This window comes from Maylandia zebra, linkage group LG18 (assembly GCF_041146795.1).
Source record: "Maylandia zebra isolate NMK-2024a linkage group LG18, Mzebra_GT3a, whole genome shotgun sequence".
NCBI classification, from domain to species: domain Eukaryota; kingdom Metazoa; phylum Chordata; class Actinopteri; order Cichliformes; family Cichlidae; genus Maylandia; species Maylandia zebra.
Window position 1 is genome coordinate 2308852 of NC_135184.1, and position 20851 is coordinate 2329702.

A 20851-nucleotide genomic window follows, 5' to 3' on the forward strand; every position below is an offset into this window, starting at 1 on the left:
TGGTCCGTCCAGTGAGCGACCTCCCTCCTGATTGGTGGTTGCTGCTTTAGCCTTTGTTTGTAAGCATGCATGAGGAAGATGGCGGAATGGTCCGATTTTCCAAATGCCGGCAGGGGCTGAGCCTTGTAACAGTTCTTGAACGGGGTGTAGCAGTAGTCTAATGTCCTCGTGCCCCGGGTGGGGCAGTTGATGTGCTGGTGAAGGTTGTGAAATGTCCGTTTGAGATTCACTCTGTTAAAATCTCCCATAACAATGAGTGCGGCATCTTGGTGAAGTGTTTGTTGATGTGTGAGAGCCTCATGTAGCTCACATAAGGCAGTGTCCGAGTCCGCGTGAGGCGGAATGTAAACAGTGCAGGCAATGACCGCAGTGAATTCCCGAGGGAGATAGAAAGGGCAACACTTAACGATCAAAAGCTCCAGATTGGGCGAGCAAGAGCGTGTGAGTGAAAACACTTGTGCTAAATGAAAGATATGCAGATCCATCAACTGTGGAGACCTCAGTCTTGATGCAGCTTCGTGAATCTTTCAGTCTAGTTCAGTAGATAAAAACACAAAGATGGGGAACAATGCTGACATAACAGCTGTTCAGGGCCCTGTTCTGGGACCAGATTAAACAAACTCTGAGTTGATTAACTTGGACCCTCTATAGTAGTAAAAAATGTTGAAATAATATATATACAGTTCTTAATGTGATCATTACTTACCCAACTTGAATTGTCATTACATGATTCTGGAATCCTAACTTTACATTAACATTTTTAAATCTAATTGGTCAGCTGTAACCTGGCAGGGCAAAATGTTGGTGATAGAAAATGAAGATAAAAATCTGAAAGATGCAAACATGACTGTCCCTCACTTCAAGATCCAAAGATTTATAGGAAAATGGGATGCCCTTCAAAATAAAAGCCCAGCTCGATGAGTGCTGTTTGCTGTTCTTTTTTTTCTTTTTTGCTGAGTTCATCAAATAATGCATAATGTTATGTCCAGGAACTAAAGTAATATTGCACTAAGGTGGCTTGCTGGCAAAACAGAGAGGCTTACAGTCTGAATGACATTTTGTATAAACTGCTAAAACTGTTAGTCCCTGATAGCGTTGCTGTTTTGAGAGGCTGTTGATCCTGTCATGATATCTGAGCACTCAAGCATGAGAGATTGAAGCTTTACACAGGCCTGATGTGACTGAATAAATGGTGAGTCATTTAGCATAAATATCATGAGTGATGATAATATTAATAATGAATAAGTTTTACTCAATGTTTATTTTTAAGTATCAGTGTCTGACTTGGCTCCCTCTCTGTCTGTCTCTGGGCTTTTTGTTCTTTAGGCCCTTAATGGGCTGTCCGTGGTGCTGAACAAGAACAAACTGTTGCAGATCCACTGTGAGCTGAAATTCCATTGAAGCTGTCAGAAAACTGAAAATGATGTTTCAGATTAGTCAATGAGCTCATTAGTTAATAACTGTGTAAGATGGTGTTATGGTCCCCTGATCCTCTGCTGCCTACCCACCATCGATCTTTCCTTTCTTGTCATTGTGGTGCTGCATGGCCCACTTTCTCCTGAGATTCAGTTCACAGACAGATGTTCTGATAGTTTTCTTTACAATTTGCTGCTAGAATTCAAACTTGATTGTGTGATTAATGATGGTGAGCCAGATGGGCCAAACCATGATCCTATCAGCAGCATGTTTCATTGTAGTGGTGCATCATTGATGGGATAAATGGACTGGTGCTTATATAGTGATTTTCTGTTTTCATGTGGACTAAAGTAGTGGACTGACCAACAGACTGACATTAACATCAGAGCCGTGCTGCTAGTGTGGCTAAAAGAAAAGAGAAGAAGAGACAGTCATGTTGATATGAACATTAGAGAAACACATCATGGAGCTGAAATATGATCCTGCTTCCTCATTTGGACTCATTCACCTCAGCTGACACGTTCAACAGCAGACAGGTTTTTGTAGCAGTCTGTCTCACTGTGGGAGGAACAGGATGGAGCTACCTCATCTTTGGCTCTGGAACTAAACTGTCTGTAACAGGTAAGAACAAACATTTATTTTCCTTCAGTTGTTTTATTGTAGAAGCTGAAAATGTGTTTAAAGTCAGTTTGTGCTGCTTCAGGCTTTACATGTTAGTTTTTCATCATTAGTAGAGAATTCATCTGCAGCCATTGTTACATAAGAAAAGCTCAATAATCTCTGAAAACATGTTGAAATCTCACTGAACAACTAAAGTTATTCTTTATTTCTGCAAATATTAGTGATGTTACAAATATTTAGGATTTGATCCTCTCAGTGATTCTGCTGGTTTTCAACACAAGATCATATTTGATGTTAAAATTAAATTAATATAGATTAACAGCAAATATGGTTTCAGGAAATATTTGCTTTATGTTGAGGAACAAATATTTTTAATAGTCAAACATTCATGTAGCTGCTTCAAAAAGGTAAATAGAATTATAAAAACAGATACTGATTAGAAAACTCAGAAATGATATGACAGATACATTTAGGATGAATTTGACATCGTTAAACTCCGATATTTATTTCTGAGATGAAGTCGTGTGTGTGGATTTGTACGTGACAATAAAAAGTTAATAATACTTAAACTTTCCAAAATACTTTAACATACAAATTTTTATTAAATATATTTTGTCAAATAATTTTTATTTTTATGACTAAAAATATCATGAAGTATATCTCATATTATTGAAAACGTTTTATTCAACATTTCAGTTTTAATGTTTTAAAATAGTTGCTACAGTTTTTTATTTGAATAAAAACATAAATTAAAATAATCACTGTGTTACTTTTCCAATTTTTACACAAAAATATTTAAGAATAAATTAGTCTGAAAGACAAATATGGTCTTTATGGTAAAATATATCAAAGACAAGAAGAATGGAAATTTTATCTGCTGAACTGAATTTTGTGAAATGATATTTAATTTTATTAATAGTACAAAACAATATGAAAAAAGATGAATTTATTTTTGGACAGAAGAGGATCTCTGTTAGAACTCGTGTCTAAGGACTAATAAGAAAAATACATTTTCACTTGTATAAAGACAAATGTAAATATTTTAAAATTGGACTGAACTAAATTTCTATAAAACAATAAAAAGCAAACACATGACGAATTAAACTGAATTTAATTTGACTTTAAAATCACGCTGAGTGTTCCTCATGTGAGCCATGATGACATGAGGTGATGACTGTGTTTGATATGAAGCTGAATCCAGTGTATGTAGTGAACTTTGTGCTGATGAGTAGTTTAGTGATCAGAGTCCATGTAGTTTCCAGGATCAGACTGAATGCAGTGCAGTGCTGGAAGCTGCTGCTGACTGTGTGAATGTGTGTCTGTGCTGCTTGTTGCTGCTGTCAAACTTCAGATGAGCAGGTAGTGAAGCCCGTGGTGAGCGTGTACCCAGCAGCATCCAGAGCCCACCTGGAGGGGAACAGCTCCCTGCTGTGTGTGGCCTCAGCCATGTTTCCTCCTCTGGTCCAGTTCTCCTGGAAAAGACAGAAGAAGAACGGCGGAGAAGCGGAGGAGCTGCCCCCTGCTGAGGGAGAGCAGCTGGAGCTCAGAGAGGCGGGACGCACCATTGCCATCAGGATGGTTGATGGGAGCCATTCTGACACATATAAATACAGCTGCTGGGTGAAGCACGAGGGGGGCACAGTGGAGGCCCGAACACAACAAGGTAATGAAGGCTTGGTGACTGTGTTCAGCAGTGATTCAGCTTCATGTGGAGATGCTGTCAAAGAGAGCAGAGCAGCAGAGGACTGACATTTCTCACTGCAGCTCCAAACATTTGACTCCTTTTCTGTTTCAGAGCTTCCAGCTCCAGCAGCCTCCTGTCCTCCAGAGAGAGAGCCAGCAGACCTGCCAGCTCTGCAGCCAGCTGACTGTAAGATCACCTGCTGCCTCTCTGCATGGACAGCTCCAATGTCCAATGAGGCAGCTGGAACAAGTTTAGGCTCTTAAAGTTGCACTAATTGATCAAATCTTCATCCAACAAGCTCTGATAAAGCCACTGTACACTAGCTGCTCAGCACCAAACAGCAGACAGACCATAATATGTCAGAGATCAGTTTGTTAGCTGCTTGTGGAGTTCTTCTGCCCCCAAGTGGACACAAACACTACATCAATTCATCCACTTGAAGAAGAAGCTGTGACTGTTTCTATTTGGACTTTTTCTCCTTGATCTGAGAGGAATAACCCGACTGTCTGTCTGTCTCTTTGTGTCTGTCTGTCCTTCAGTGTCCTTCCAGTCTCAGTGCAGGGTGAAGCTGCTCTGCCTGCTGTACACAGTGCTGATAGTGAAGAGTCTGGTGTACTGCTGTGGACTCTCTCTGCTGATGATGCTCACAAACAAGGGAGCGTCCACCAACTGCACACATGCTGACTGACTGTTTCCTGCTCGCCTTTTCTCACCATCACATCTCATCAATTCATCTCATTCATCACTTTGATCACAAATGTTAGTTATGATGTGTTGAGCTTATTTTGCCTTTTTCTTCAACAGTTAGAAGATCGTCTGAAATAAATACATCTTTACATGTATTGTTGCTCTGAGTTAGAATTCTTTTTGTGCTTATTGTGACTTTTATTGTAGTAACAAAAACCATCAGGAATATTTTTATCACAAGTTTTTGTTTGATTTTCAAATGTCAAACAGTGTAGTTGTGTTTGTGTGAACAATAAAGATTTGAAGATGAAGAGTTTGATTCTACTTTCATTGTGTGATCAACAACAAGCCGTGTGAGTGAAGCACAAACTGACTGTATCCAAACTTGCTCTCCTGCAGCAGACGGGCTGTGTGGGTTTCTGCTCTGCAGCCTCCACACCGTTAGCTGTGGCTTTCACTTTAATAACACAATGACAGTTACAAGCAGGAACTCTGCTTCAAGAATGATTCCAGGAAGGATCTGTGTTCTTCACCTGTGAGAGAAACAGCTCAAATCCTCAACTCACAGCTGACAAATGAACTTTAATGGAATCAAAGGAGAGACCATGAAGCCCCTGCAGTCTGCTCAGCTCCCATTTTATTACCTGAGCTGAGTTTTTCATTCTGGATATCACACACGTAAGAACAGATCAAGTCTGAACAGCAAATGTTGGAGAATCATTTTGAAGTCTTGCTAAATGTCCTTATTATTACAAAAACTACTGAATGATTCAGAAAATCCTTTCCAACAAGCAGAAATATGCAAACAAAGTAGAAACAAGGCAACATGAGTCATTCAGATGCAGATAACATATTCTCCTTATTGTGAAGAACACAGTCATGAAATCTTTCTGTGTGTCATTCATTGAGTTGAAGTGCCTAATAGAAGAGGAAGAGCAGCAATAATCAATGATAGCTGAGACATTGAGAACATGGCTGTATGCCTGCTATCATAACAGCAAACAAAGCACACAAACAGCAAACACACAATAATGTGCTCGCAGCTTGTTGTGTGTTGTGTCATTTTTGACATTTCATGAAGTCACAAAAATGTGTGCGACTCATTAAAGGAGTGTGTACGTGTCAGTCAGTGCTCTGTATTCATGTGTTCACTCAGACACTTTTCTCCTCCAAACTTACAGCACAGCTTCATATTTCACTGACTGATTCTTTCATTACATCCATTAAGGGTCACACAGTGAAATTAGTGCAAACTTACAAATGTGTTGCAACAATTTTGGCCTCCAAACTGAACTTTGAGACAAACAGTGAAGCTGTGAGCAAAAAGAGGCTCCAGTGTGTGTCATGGTGGAGGAAACTGTTGTATTCCCACATTCAAAACATGCTGATCTTATTGGATTTGTCCCTCAAAGTCTTTTTCCTCCTTTTTCTCTTCATCCAAATGTTCTAGCAGGCTGACTGTGAGTCCCTGTTGAACCTGTACAGCAGAAAGTAACAGCAGTCAGCGGCCTCCACTTGACTTCATGACTTCAACGCCTCGCACAGTCACTTTCACTTTCTTCCTTCTGTCTTTTAGTCCTAAAATGTAGAACAACACCAGATCCAAATATTTGTGTCCTTCACTCACATCTTCAAATGATCCCTTCCATATCAGAGATGATACAAAGGCAACATTTGTCTTATTTCTCTTTCAGGAATCAAAAAGTACTTTTGTACTGTTGTGTAAATGTGTGTGTAAAGGTGGATGACTGCCTGCTGCAGATGAAATCTAACCATGGCTACAAATAAATGAAGCTGACGTGAAACACAGCCCTGTTTTTATTACTGTTTATAGATATTAGAATTGATGATCATCATTTGAATGATTCTTAAAAAGGCTTTAATGAATCCTTCAGTCTGAAACCAACTTGGAACAAAACACATTAGAAGATGTGGGAAAGAACCACAGTGTGCACATATTTAAACACACAACAGAACCACAGTGTGCACATATTTAAACACACAACAGAACCACAGTGTGCACATATTTAAACACACAACAGAACCACAGTGTGCACATATTTAAACACACAACAGAACCACATGTGTTTGTGCATCAAATAAACTTTTTACTCTAAATGTTGTTAAATATGATTTTGTTTTTTTAACTACTTTGTGTGCAATTTATGAACTTTTAAAATATTTAACCATATTATTATTTTTTTAGATTTTTCTATTTATTTATAGTTTAGTTATATTTAGTGTTTTCATCACAGCTGTTAAACAACAGATAACAGTGTGTGTTAGTAAATTCACAGCAACATGAATGTTTCTGAGTGTTTGTGCATCATGTGACCCAGATTTTTGGATCTGCTGTCAGATTGAAATGAAGACGATGAAACCACAGCAGCTTCAGCTGAGCTGTCAATCAGCAGCAGCAGTCTTATCTGTGGGCCGCAGGGGCTGATGGGAGCTTTGAGGACCTGTTAGAAACCACGTGGCCCTCGTCTGATCTCACAGCTCGTCCTTGTTTGGCCTCAGCTGCATCAGAGCGCCACTTCTCCCCAGGTTCACCAGAGGAAACACCACTGCACAAAATGCTTTTCCTCCCAGCTGCTGCTCTGTGCTGTCTGTGTTCAGGTGAGTGTTTCCAGCCAATCAGGAGCCAACAAAGTCAACCTGTAACAAACACTGTCACACTAACCTTCATCTGTCTGTCTGTGTCTCTACAGCACTGGTTACCATGGCAGCAGAACAGCTGATTCAGGACGATTTAACATTGACCAGGAGAGTTGGAGAAAATGTCTCCTTCAGCTGTGGAGGGACTGAACAGTGTAGCAGCAGCTATCTGCTCTGGTACCAGAAGAAAGAAAACGAAACATTCAAATTAATTTTTGCTTTTCATAAAGATAGTGGTGAAGTTCCACCTGTTTTTGAGAACAGTACTTTCGCAGTTGTAAATAAAGGGAAAGGCTGGGAGTTAGCGATTAAGGATATTAATTTAAATCATTCAGCCACCTACTACTGCTCCTGTTGGTCCCCACAGTGAGAAATGATCCCTGCAGCCTGAACAAAAACCAACAGATGAACAGATGTCAAACAGTGTCTGTGACAGGAAGAGAGCAGTAAACCACAGCCCAGCTTCACATGTTTCACCTCCATCTCAGAGTCACAAACATACTGAGCTCCATGTTGGTTTACTGCTCTAATAATTAAGATTATTTAATTTTAGCAATTATGTTAGCATGCTAAAATGAGTATTGTTTGTTAACTTTGGCCAATAAGCTTGAAAACAAAACACAGCTTCATGTGACAGTTTTGTTTTTTAGTGTTCAAGTCCAAGTCCCATTTAATCTTTCTTGCTTCCTTAAAGTGTTTACAGTTCAACTTTAGAATTCAAAAGAGCCCTCAGCATATTTTAATATTATATTTATTATATTACTATTAATATATTTCTCCAAAGAATCATGACTGTATATGAGTCTTGTAAAACATTTGTCTTAATGTTGTCTTATGTCAGATTTCAGTCAAGTCAGTTTTTAATTCAATGAATTCAATATCACACTCGCCATCATCCAATCAAGTCTGTGTAACTGGGAAGAAAATAGTCCGTTTAGTGACACAGGATACAAACATGGAAGCAAGATGTATAATTAGGATTATTTATAATAAATATGAATAAATTAGTGCAATTTCTTTAACCATAAAGAATAACAATCCTTTAGGACAGTTTCTCATCAATGCACTGAACTCACTATGTTATCCCTCTAACAGCCTCCACATGCTCTCACTGTAATTTCCCCTCATGAATGAATTTATGCTGCACTAATCTGAATGTTTGCAGGGAAATCAAACGCATTTCACTCGCAGTACTCGAGCTGACTTACCTTTGTTTGAATGACGACTTGTACGCGCTGATTCCACAGACAAGGCACGAAAATATGTCAGGCTACGTCAATAGCGGTTGGTCTTCAGGGTTTCCACTCCACGGCCGTATTTCATACGGGTCCACATTTCCAATGCACGCTATTTTCTGCAAGTACCGCCGCTTCGCCTCTGGACGCAATCGGTCTCTATACTGTTCATTCTCTTTTGAGCTGCTTTTAAGCATCTTTCTTGGAGTCGTTGTTCCAACACAGTGTGTTTGTTTTGATTCGTAGACCCCCGAAAATGGCGCTGCGCTCCCACAATGCATTGCGGCATGACGTCAACTCCAAAGCCTTATGCTCTGATGCATTGTGGGAGATGGAGTTATTCAGGAGATGCTGTTTCCTGAATAACTGAATAATCAGATCAGTAATTTCGTGACACTAATCAGTCATTTTGATTTAAAACACAGTTTAACTGAAGTGGTCAAACTGTTGTGATGATGTGGGGACTTTGCTGTGACTTATAAAGTGTCTGCTTACTTTTATTTGTTCTGTAAATATTGTGGTAGTGGCTAGTTTTAACCTTCTGATCCACACATCTGCTGCTGGTTACCAGTGAAGGAACTGATGTACTTTATTATAGTTTGTTAAAGATTTCTCTTTTGTTCTGGTCAATTTGAGCTTTAGTGTTTGTTTACAGCACAGCTGCATACAAGTGACAGCAAGTCAAAGTGAAGTTACCTGTCTGTCAGTAGCAGCCTGTATTCTGATTTATGTCTTTATTCAGTGTAAAGTTTAACTTTGTTGCCACAAAGACTTAGAGAGGAGGACAGAGAGGGCGAGAGCAGGATGAAGACAGCAAAGAGAGCAAAAAGAAAAAGTAAGAGAGGACATGTGGTTAAATTCACCAAAAGGATAAAGTTTATGAAGAGTTCACATAACTAAAGAGTGTTTTGTACTGCTATCAGTTGTGGATCCCCGACCTGCTGCTATAATAATTACTATGAGATTATATATTTGTTATTTTCTAGTTTGTAGTTGAGTGAGGAGGATGGAGAAAGAGAGGACAGAGAGGTTGTACAAAAACAGGAATAATGATAATAATTTTTATAAAGTTTTTCATGTTTTTATTGATGAATTGCTTTCCAGTAGCACATTTCTAAAAATGCCAGTGAACATTGTGAACAGAGAATATTGATATGAATGATATCAGGAATCAGTCCAACCACGGCTGAACAGGATGCCTGCCACTACAAATCTATTCTCCACTCATGGAATTGTAATGTTTGTCTAATTCAGCTGAGATGTGCAAACAGGAAAAGGGTTGATTGCATTCACAAACAGCATATTCCATTAATAATAATTACAAGGCACTGCATGCATGACATTATGATTGGGAGGTGAGTCGCCTAAAAGTTGGAACCAAGAGTCTCACCTGAGCAAACATGAGACAGAATTCATGCTGAGGTTTTCAGACATGAAGCATAATTTAGGTCTGATTTTTCTGCTGGTTCAGTGAATTTCTATCAGAGGATGAAGAAGCTCTCAGTGTTGGAATCTGTGAGATGTCAGCCTTCAACAAAGGCCTTGTTTGTCTGTTTACATGCCGTCGGGTGAACAGGGGATTCTGTGCTTTGTGTTTACATCGTTTGTGGGATTTACTGACCTGCTCTTTTAATTTGTTGTTCTTACTTTTTTTTTTTTTTTTTTTTTTTTTTGGCCTGTCCCGTTTGGCTCTTTTGCATCAGAATTGTTGTCTAAAGGCAAAGAAAGATGCCCAACGGATTTACTTTACCAAACTGACCATCCCAGCCTTGCCGTAATGGTCCATTTGATTCACCTTTTATTGTTTATTTTATTTTCACTTACTGAATACGGGACAGACTTGACTGGGGGAAAGAAGGGGAGAAAGAAAGAGGGAAAGAGAAACAGCTGAGAAGAGGGACGGGGGAGAAGGGCAAAAGACAAAAACCAACAGAACGGGCAGAGAAAAAAAAATGCATATATCAATCACCTGGATCACCTGCTGAGAAAGAAAAAAGAAAGCAAGCAGAAGAGAACAAGAGTAATAGAATAAACAACATCACAATGATATATGGGAATATGACAGTAAATACTAAATGTTAAACATTATTGTGCAGCACATAAGATCAACAGAACACAGTGTGCTTTGAGGTAGGAGCCAAAAAGGGTGTAGTTTGTGGGTGTGATCACCCGTGTGTACACCTGTGAGCATGGACGCGCTTGTTTTTTGTTTTTTAAAAGGTTCCTTCATGTAATAATCTGCTAGAGGGTGTGGGGGGGCCACAGCCCCGTCCTCCAGGGCATGAAGCAGGTATGGAGGAGATCAAAACTCCAGACATCCAGAGGCCCCCAGAACACAAGAGACCAAGGAAGACCAACAGAGGGGCAGCTGCGCCACTGTCCCAGAAAGAGCTGAGGAGAGTCCCAGATGAGGGCTCACTCAGCAGCCGCGGAGCAGAAGCCAGGGGGAGTTGCAGTGACGCGCCCGTGAGCTCCGCCGGCAGCCAGCTGCGCCTGAGTGACCGAGCCCCAGGCCGAGAGGCCGGGGGCACCCCACCTCCGAAGTGGCCCGAGCGAGCCCCAGGCTCCAGGCCCCGATAAGCGGCCACCAAGGAGTGAGCCGGTGTGTACCTGGACGCCCATCCCCGGACACAAAGAACCACCAACGCACCGATGTCTGAGGGGGTCCGCCACTGGCAGGGGAAGTGGTGGTGGGGGGAGATAGGCCTCCAAACCTTGGAGGGCCTGAGATGTCCCCAGAGAGGTGGCGTCTGACACCCAACCTGACATATAGACACAGACATACAGGCACACACAGACACAAACATCCATTCCCACCCTCATGCTCTCATATGCACTCACTCCACACTCAACCAACGTGGAGACAGACATAAAGAGACGTTGTACACACGATCACACTCCCCAAGCGTACTCTACAAACCGGGTCTAGGTGCCCCCGCCCCTGGAGGGGGGAACTGCACCCAGACCCAGGTGGTGTTTCCCTTTTCCCTGCGGTGGGGGGAGGCAGACCGCCCCGACTCCGCAGCAGCAGGAAGGCTCCACACTCCAGACCGCAGTCGGACGGCCAACTCCTCCTCCTAGTCCTAGCCCCCCTGCTCCAGCAGGTCGCAGAGAATGGGGGTGAGAGAAGACTCCAAACCTCCCTCCACCCGTTCATTGTAATGTTGATGCATGTGTGTTCTAAGGTGCATTTAAAACCCAGGAGGGCATGGAGCTACCTGCCAGAGAGCAGCAGGTAAGCGCATGGTCCCTCCTGCTAGCCCTCAATGTCTATGTGTATTTAAAATTGAGAGGTGGGCAACGACGCCAGGGGTGAGGTGTACACCCTGATGGTACTTTGGACTCCGTGTATCGTGCCCACCCCCAAGATCCTATATGTATGTGTAATGAGAGTGTGAGTAATGTGAATGTCTAAGTTGTGGGATAAAATTGAGGCAGAGGCAGCCAGAAGGGGACAGAGGGGGGGGGGGGGGGGTGGCCTCCTCTGCACCCTGGTGACATACCCCTACTCCAAGGCCCTGCATGTGTGGGTGGTTGTGGTGGAGCGGGAAGAGGGAGGCAGCTGGAGATGGGGAGGGAAGGGAGGGAGGGGTAAGTGACCCCTCCCTGGGGCCAGCTCCCCCGCTGACCCCAGTAGGCACCCCCACACTCCGCGACCCGCCAGGGAAAGGGGGCCCAGGCCCATCCAGACCGGGGCCCAGTGCAGCAGCGCCGCCCGGCCCCACAGAGCCCGGGACAGTCCACCCAACCCCACCACAGAGAAAACTGCACCCACCCCACCATCCACTCATCTTCCAGACTACATAAGACAATAAACGCCCAGGCTGAGATCTTCCTCCACCTCTCCTGTATCTCCCCCTCCTGCAGAGGCAGCTCCTGAGGAGAGGAAAGCTCCTGCAAGATGTGACAATCTCCCCCACCAGTTGAAGAGCCCCCCAGGTGGCTCGACGCACCGGCGGCACCCTGCTCCAGGGCTGGGCCCCCATGCACCCACCCGCCCACAACCCCGGCAACACACCAACCAGGACCCAAGCCCCCGAGGCCCGGTCCGGGTCCCAGCCCAGAGACGGAGCGCCCCCAGAACCTCACGCCCATCCCGGACCCACCCAGGGGCAGCCAGGCTACCAGGTCAGTAACCCACGTCTGTCAGCACAGACCCTCCCCTAGCCCCGCTGCACGCAGCCGCGAGGAAACAGTCACCGGAGAGCCAACAGAGCCCCTAACCGGACATGACCGCTACCCCGGGTTGAGCCCCCCAAGGAAGATGCCTCCGGGGAACCCCCCGACGCCCTAAGCCTGTCCCTACTCCCACACCAATCACAACAGTGAAGGCGGGACCAAACTATGACCCCCCACCCCCACTAGGTGATGGAGCTGATCAAAGGAGCCCAGAGCAATTGATCTGATGTGGTGGCAGAGGCTGTGTCAAGACTAATGTAATCTAATAGATAATTTCTATATTGGTTAGAATTAAGATTATTTTTATTTTTCCAGTTCATGAGGACTGTTTTCTTGGCTATGCATAGGGCAGTGAAAACCATATGGGCCATATTCTTTTCTGAAGTGACATTATCTAAGCTGCCCAACAAACACACTAAGGGGGAGGTTGGAATGTTACATTTCAGACACTTCGATAAGTCTTCACATATCTCGCACCAAAACTTCTGAACTGGTGGACAGAACCAAAGAGCGTGGATATAATTGTCTGGTGAATTGGTTTGGCAGTGTGAGCAGGTGTTGGTAGACGAAAAGCCCATCTTGAACATCCGATGACCTGTATAGTGCACTCTATGTAATATTTTGTATTGAATTAATTGAAGACTGGGATTTCTAATTAGATGAAAGGTTTTTAAGCAAGTCTGAGACCAGAAGTTTAGGTCTAAGTTAACTGATAAATCCGCTTCCCATTTTGCAATAGGAAGGGATATTGATTCATCTGTTTTAGAAAGCATTCTGTATATTTTGGATAGTAATTTGGGGGGTTTAAGAGTAAGAAATTGAACCACACTTGGTGGTGTTTGTAGTTCAACTTGACCCGGTTTAAATTTCTTTTTTACTATGGATTTAATTTGTTGATATTCTAAAAATCTTTTCTTGTTGATCCCATATTGTGTAACTAGTCCGTCAAATGAAATAAATTCTGTTCCTTCTAGTATATGTTCTAAATATTTGATTCCTTTACCACTCCAATCTGAAAAGTTTATCATATTATTGTTTTGTAATATGTCAGGGTTGTTCCAGATAGGTGTACGTTTGCATGGGATTAATGAAGACGCCGTCAATTTTAGAAACTCCCACCATGCTGTCAGAGAAGAGCTGATGTTGATGCTTTTAAAGCATTCATGTCGTTGGATGTTTGAGCTGATAAATGGTAGGTCTGAGATCTCTAGATTATTGCAGAGTGCTTGTTCTACATCTAGCCAAGGTTCATCTAAGAGGGTGTGTTTTAGCCATCCTGAGATAAACTGAAGCCTGTTGGCTAAGAAGTAGTGCTGAAAGTTCTTACTTTTTAATTTTAGCTTTTTGGTGGTTAAAAATAGTTTCTATGAGTTGTAAGATTTATTCAGAAGTTTTTGTGGATACCACACATTTCTATATTTACGTAAAAGAGTCTGGCATCATGTCCTTGAAACTAAAACTTCCCCCTTCTGCCCATTTACATAAAATAAAAGAATCAATGCTAGCACCTCCACCTGCTTTTAAACTTAATCATGAAACATAACCTGCCCCTCAACTTTCACTGTTTCTTCTTTCAGATGCAGGCTCAGTGCTGTTAAAGAGCTTGAGAGCAAAAATTAGATTTAAAAACTTTGTTCAGTCTCAGTCTACATACAAACCTCATATCAAGAGGTCAGCAAGTACAGTGCAGCATCACCACAACCCTGCTTCACCCCTATCCACACATTTATCCACAACAAAGCCAGCCCCACCCCCCACTCCAGCCCAGCCTCACATCTACTTCACAGCTGATCAGGTGAGAAATCAGCTCAAGAGGACGAAGGCAAGGAAGGCAGCAGGTCCGGATGGAATCTGCTCCAGACTGCTCAGGGACTGTGCAGACCAGCTCTGTCAGGTGGCCCTGTACATCTTCAACCTGAGCCTGAGCCTGGAGAGGGTTCCTGAACTGTGGAAGACTTCCTGTGTGGTTCCGGTGCCAAAAATCGCACACCCCAGGGAGCCCAACCACTTCAGGCCTGTTGACTTCTCATCTGATGAAGACCATGGAAAGGCTCATCCTGCACCACTTTCGGCCACTGGTGGGCTCAGTGTTGGACCCCCTGCAGTTCGCCTACCATTCTGGAATTGGGGTGGATGACACTGTCATTGAACAAGAAACTGGACTGGACTACAAATACAGACGTCCTGTATAAGAAGGGCCAGGGTCCACTCCACCTGCTGAGGAGACTGAGGTCCTTCGGAGTCTGCAGGACTCTGTTAAGGACATTCTATGACACTGTGGTAGCATCTGCCATTTTCTATGCAGTGGCCTGCTGGGGGAGTGGATGCACGGACAGGGACAGGAGCAGGATTGACAAACTGGTGCGGAGGTTGGTTGGTGAGGGGAGGATGTTAGTAAAGCTGACATCCATCATGAACAACCCACATCACCCACTGCATGAGTATGTGAGTGGGCTGAGCAGCTCCTTTTGTCAGAGACTGAAACACCCTCGATGCAGGAAGGAGCGCTTTTACAGAGCATTCATCCCAACAGCATTTAGACTCTATAACTCCTCAATCACGATGTCATAAGTCACTGGACACTGTGAACATCCACGGTCACCACTTCATGCATAATGGACCCTCCATGACCTTCCAAGCTATATAGTTTATGTCTTCCATATTTCCAATTATATCCATAATCACATACTGTGTATGCTACCATTGTATATAGTTTATTATCTTACTTTTTTTCATTGATTGTACTTAATTGTATTTTTGTATTTCCTTCATATATCTGTACCTGAGCTGAGGTGACGCAAAAATTTCCCCGTTGTGGGATCAATAAAGTCTTATCTTATCTTATCTTATCTTATCTTATCTTATCTCTTATCTTAAGTATCATGTTTAAGAATCAGATATTAATGCTTGTAGAAAATAAATTTGGGGTAAAATTATTTGCTGCCAACAGAAAAAAATAGAAAATCAAGAAACAAAGTTGGATGTATAAATCTATGTTATTTATTATTTATTACTGACGCTCGTTAGGGAAACACAGACCAGGCTATTAAACATCCAAAAAACAAACAAACTTTGGACCCTCCTGTTGTTTGCACACAGAGGTTCAATTATTGTTCTTTATTAGAGATGGGACTTTAATGCGTTAATTGACATTCATTAATTTGAAAAAATAACACGTTTAAAAAACACGCATTTAATCGCACTTTCCAAGCAAAGGGGAACTTTTGTCAATGCACACTTTTCTGGTACTGTAAACCAATTACACTGATGCACAAACTACAAAAATGGAAGATGCAAGTTTCATTTCAAAAGAAATTTGATAAAAGTGCAGTTTTTGTGCAAACTGGACTTTGGATGCCACCAAAGCACCTCAACCATACGGTACCATCTAAATGCAAAACACGTTGCAGAGAGCACAGAAACTGTGGGAGCTGTTAGTGGTAGCAGTCCCAGTCAGAGTACCAACAAAAAGATGTCGGCAGCCCAAACTTGATGAAATGACTGGCTTCAGGACCAAAATTAGTAAGTCAGCATCGGACAAACTTACAAATTCTCTCACAAAATGTATTGCTCTGGACTGTAGACCACTATCAGTGGTAGAAGATAGGGGGGTTAGAAAATGTGCTACAGATTCAGATGAGGAAGCCCTGTGTAAGTTTGTACAGAGCAGAATCCACCATCAGCGAGACAGACTGCACACCGCAGTTTGACCCGTCGAGCAGCGACCCACCCACAGCTGTGTGTCCTGGCCCACAAGTATTTGATTTGTCCTGCCACTTCTGCCCCATGTGAGAGACTGTTCTCACTTACAGGTCACATAGGATCAAAACAGAGCTGCTCTGAAAATGTGAACATGTTAGTAGAGAGAGAGTAAATAAGCATGGAGGTCTTGTGAGTCCAATGTGTTTGTTAGTTTTTGCACTAAAATGCTCAATGATCACACTGTTTTAGCCTAATGTACAAAATAATGTTGGCAAAGGTTACTCAGAGTTTAAAGGTGAAGCTGGTCAAGTAACCGTTTATGTTTCCGCCTTTTTACTCTTATACAGAAAACTGCACTTTATGCTGAAATTTGTATTATTATTACTTAAAGACAATACCATTTGAAAATCCACATAAAGTACTTAAAATAACACTTGAATTTTAAGTCTGTCCAACTTTGGCCAGGGATTTTTTTTAATGCAGTTTAAATGCTTTTTCCCCATAAATTGAAAGAGCTTGGGTTATAATATTAATGTGCATGACTATTATTTCATTCTGTCGCCCACACAGCAAATCCAGCATGTCCAAATTAACACTGTCGGATTTGATTTCAACACTATTAAAGTGTCTATATGTGTCTATAATTTGCTGTGCACTAAAACCCTTTTAAATAAAAAAAAAGTGCTTTGGGGCAAATTTTCATGTGCGATTAAATGTGATTAATCAAGATTAATTAATTACAAAGCCTCTAATTAAGTTGATTTTTTTTAATTGAGTCCCACCCCTATTATTTATATAACGCCAAACCCCAACAACAGTCTGCTCAATGAAGTTTTATACCGTAAGTTAAAAACCCTACAATAATACAGAGAAAACGTAATAAGCACACAAAACCCTACAAGCAAACACTTTGTGGGAAATGGGAAAGAAAAACTCTCTTTCAGCAGGAAGAATCGTCCAGCAAAACCAGGCTCAGGGAGGATTCAGCATCTGTCACAGCTGGCTGGAGTGAAGGGAGGTAAACAAGGCTAAAGAAACGCTGTGGAAGAGAGCAAGAGATCAATAATGGTTTATTATAAAATGCAGAGTGCTGTATAAAACATAGTGAGTGAAGAAGAGATGAGAGAAGGAGAAATGTCCAGTGCATCATGGGAATCCCTCAGCAGCCTAAGCCTACTGCAGCATAACTAAGGGAGGAGTCGGGGTCACCTGATCCAGCATAACTATATCCTTTAGCAAAAAGGATGATGTCATCCAGTATTGAGTGTAGACACAGCAAGCAATGTAATGCTGACACAAAGTTGACTGACTGCCATGAATAACTACATTTTAAGCAGATTAAACAGAAGCCTGTAAATTCCAGTTGCATTATTCATGTCAGGTGTTTCAGTCCAGACCTCAAATGCTGACCTGGATCAAAAATTCAGAATCAGTTAATGAAGAATCCATGTGCATTAAAGAAAAGAGAAGAAGAGACAGTCATGCTGATATGAACATTAGAGAAACACATCATGGAGCTGAAATATGATCCTGCTTCCTCATTTGGACTCATTCACCTCAGCTGACACGTTCAACAGCAGACAGGTTTTTGTAGCAGTCTGTCTCACTGTGGGAGACAGAATCTTTGGCTCTGGAACTAAACTCTATGTAACAGGTAAGAACAAAGAATTTTCCTTCTGTTGTTTTATTGTAGAAGCTGAAAATGTGTTTAAAGTCAGTTTGTGCTGCTTCAGGCTTTACATGTTAGTTTTTCATCATTAGTAGAGAATTCATCTGCAGCCATTGTTACATAAGAAAAGCTCAATAATCTCTGAAAACATGTTGAAATCTCACCGAACAACTAAAGTTATTCTTTATTTCTGCAAATATTAGTGATGTTACAAATATTTAGGATTTGATCCTCTCAGTGATTCTGCTGGTTTTTAACACAAGATCATATTTGATGTTCAAATAAGTAGAAATAAATGTGTATATATAAGCTATGCTAAAGAGAAAATAGATAGCAGTTAATGGTGTGATTAAAAAATGTGATTGTTACGAATTGTTACGAGTCAGATTTGTTTGATGTGTGAGACTAAATTTCAAAAGACAAGAAAAATGTTACCAGTAACTGCTTCTTTGAAAAAATATGTACAGGTAAATAACATTTTCCCAAACTGTTTCTCACATACAATATATGACGTAAAGTATGATCATTAGTTTATATTATTTAAAAAAGGTATTTAATTTTCATTTAAGTGTCTGATTAATTACATTTAAATGTGTGTAACAATCCATTCACACATTTAAAGCATATAATAAAATAAACAATAGATGTGCTGCTGTTGCAATTGTAGGAGTATAAAATACAAGAATTGTGAAATCTATATAACAAATGTTTAAAAACTCCGATGCAAAAATGTAAATTTCATTGTTGAAATTATGTTGTGAAAGAAATAATTTATTTTTGGAAACAAACTAATTTCTGTTAGAATTTTTTTTTTTTTAGATGGGAAATCAAATTTAAATTGTATAAAAACAAATATCTATATACATTTACATGTGTGAGTCATATTTTGAAATAATATCAAGAAAATAAAAGAGAAGAAATACATTTTATTTCATGATGTAAAATCATGCTGAGTGTTCCTCATGTGAGCCATGATGACATGAGGTGATGACTGTGTTTGATATGAAGCTGAATCCAGTGTATGTAGTGAACTTTGTGCTGATGAGTAGTTTAGTGATCAGAGTCCATGTAGTTTCCAGGATCAGACTGAATGCAGTGCAGTGCTGGAAGCTGCTGCTGACTGTGTGAATGTGTGTCTGTGCTGCTTGTTGCTGCTGTCAAACTTCAGATGAGCAGGTAGTGAAGCCCGTGGTGAGCGTGTACCCAGCAGCATCCAGAGCCCACCTGGAGGGGAAGAGCTCCCTGCTGTGTGTGGCCTCAGCCATGTTTCCTCCTCTGGTCCAGTTCTCCTGGAAAAGACAGAAGAAGAACGGCGGAGAAGCGGAGGAGCTGCCCCCTGCTGAGGGAGAGCAGCTGGAGCTCAGAGAGGCGGGACGCACCATTGCCATCAGGATGGTTGATGGGAGCCATTCTGACACATATAAATACAGCTGCTGGGTGAAGCACGAGGGGGGCACAGTGGAGGCCCGAACACAACAAGGTAATGAAGGCTTGGTGACTGTGTTCAGCAGTGATTCAGCTTCATGTGGAGATGCTGTCAAAGAGAGCAGAGCAGCAGAGGACTGACATTTCTCACTGCAGCTCCAAACATTTGACTCCTTTTCTGTTTCAGAGCTTCCAGCTCCAGCAGCCTCCTGTCCTCCAGAGAGAGAGCCAGCAGACCTGCCAGCTCTGCAGCCAGCTGACTGTAAGATCACCTGCTGCCTCTCTGCATGGACAGCTCCAATGTCCAATGAGGCAGCTGGAACAAGTTTAGGCTCTTAAAGTTGCACTAATTGATCAAATCTTCATCCAACAAGCTCTGATAAAGCCACTGTACACTAGCTGCTCAGCACCAAACAGCAGACAGACCATAATATGTCAGAGATCAGTTTGTTAGCTGCTTGTGGAGTTCTTCTGCCCCCAAGTGGACACAAACACTACATCAATTCATCCACTTGAAGAAGAAGCTGTGACTGTTTCTATTTGGACTTTTTCTCCTTGATCTGAGAGGAATAACCCGACTGTCTGTCTGTCTCTTTGTGTCTGTCTGTCCTTCAGTGTCCTTCCAGTCTCAGTGCAGGGTGAAGCTGCTCTGCCTGCTGTACACAGTGCTGATAGTGAAGAGTCTGGTGTACTGCTGTGGACTCTCTCTGCTGATGATGCTCACAAACAAGGGAGCGTCCACCAACTGCACACATGCTGACTGACTGTTTCCTGCTCGCCTTTTCTCACCATCAGATTTCCTCCAGTCAGCAGTCAGAAATGTAAATTAACTTCTGGTTGCTTCAATGTTTCATTACTGAGCATTTGACCTTTTCTCATTTAATCATCTTAAACTGTGTAACATAAATTTACAGATAAACATGTTTGATGTGTTTGTAAAAGTGTAGATTCTTTATGTGAAGATTTCTTTTGTACATCTCTGCAGAAAAACTGATGCATTCAGATCCCACCATAACAAAATAACAGTGTAGTTATTTGTCTGAAGTAAAAATAAAGATTGTGATTTTAAGAATGCATTTCTCATTTCTTCTGTGATACATAACCTGTGTGACTGCAGCATTCACAGATCATAAACTTGCTCTCCTGCAGCAGACGGGCTGTGTGGGTTTCTGCTCTGCAGCCTCCACACCGTTAGCTGTGGCTTTCACTTTAATAACACAACGACAGTTACAAGCATGAACTCTGCTTCAAGTTGTTCAGGAAGCATCTGTGTTCATGTGTGTGAGAGAAACAAAGTGTGAACTCAGAGCTGTTACACAGTTGATGTTTAGTACGATCACAAAAGACAAATACAAGATGAAGTCTGAACATTAAATCCCACAGAACTCAAGTTGAACCGTTATGATTTAAAAACACTGAAAAAGGGAATAAATTAAGACAAGATTTGTAAAAACAATTTCACAAAACACCATCAGTTCAGATGGATGTTGAGCATCTTTCTCACTTTTCCTAATAATCATAAATATGTAAAACATTTAACTTCCTAGGACCTGGCGTCCACATATGTGGACACCA

General features: G+C 41.7%; 2 protein-coding genes across 2 annotated transcripts in view; both read left to right on the forward strand.

Annotated features, from left to right (window-relative positions):
- The window catches only part of LOC106676803 (immunoglobulin lambda-1 light chain), a 35915-nt gene extending 31196 nt beyond the window's left edge, over nucleotides 1–4719 (forward strand). Inside the window, exons 6-7 of the mRNA XM_076876705.1 lie at nucleotides 3833–3907; nucleotides 4261–4719. Of these exons, the coding sequence (XP_076732820.1) occupies nucleotides 3833–3907; nucleotides 4261–4409 (224 nt within the window). The 3' untranslated portion in view covers nucleotides 4410–4719. The remainder of the gene's footprint in view (nucleotides 1–3832; nucleotides 3908–4260) is intronic.
- Nucleotides 4720–6828: 2109 nt separating this feature from the next.
- LOC112436454 (immunoglobulin lambda-1 light chain) lies at nucleotides 6829–20345 on the forward strand. Its single transcript, XM_076876723.1, has 7 exons — nucleotides 6829–7027; nucleotides 7120–7432; nucleotides 8994–8999; nucleotides 17802–17836; nucleotides 19020–19331; nucleotides 19464–19538; nucleotides 19892–20345. The coding sequence occupies exons 1-7, from the start codon at nucleotides 6985–6987 to the stop codon at nucleotides 20038–20040; spliced, it is 933 nt and encodes a 310-aa protein (XP_076732838.1). The 5' UTR covers nucleotides 6829–6984; the 3' UTR covers nucleotides 20041–20345.
- Nucleotides 20346–20851: the final 506 nt, after the last annotated feature.

Excerpts from the sequence above, each read along its gene's own strand:
- LOC112436454 (XM_076876723.1), top strand. The coding sequence starts at position 6,985 with ATGCTTTTCCTCCCAGCTGCTGCTCTGTGCTGTCTGTGTTCAG. Across the intron at positions 19,332-19,463 it reads GGAGGCCCGAACACAACAAG|AGCTTCCAGCTCCAGCAGCC; the intron begins GTAATGAAGGCT and ends TTTCTGTTTCAG. Across the intron at positions 19,539-19,891 it reads AGCTCTGCAGCCAGCTGACT|TGTCCTTCCAGTCTCAGTGC; the intron begins GTAAGATCACCT and ends TCTGTCCTTCAG.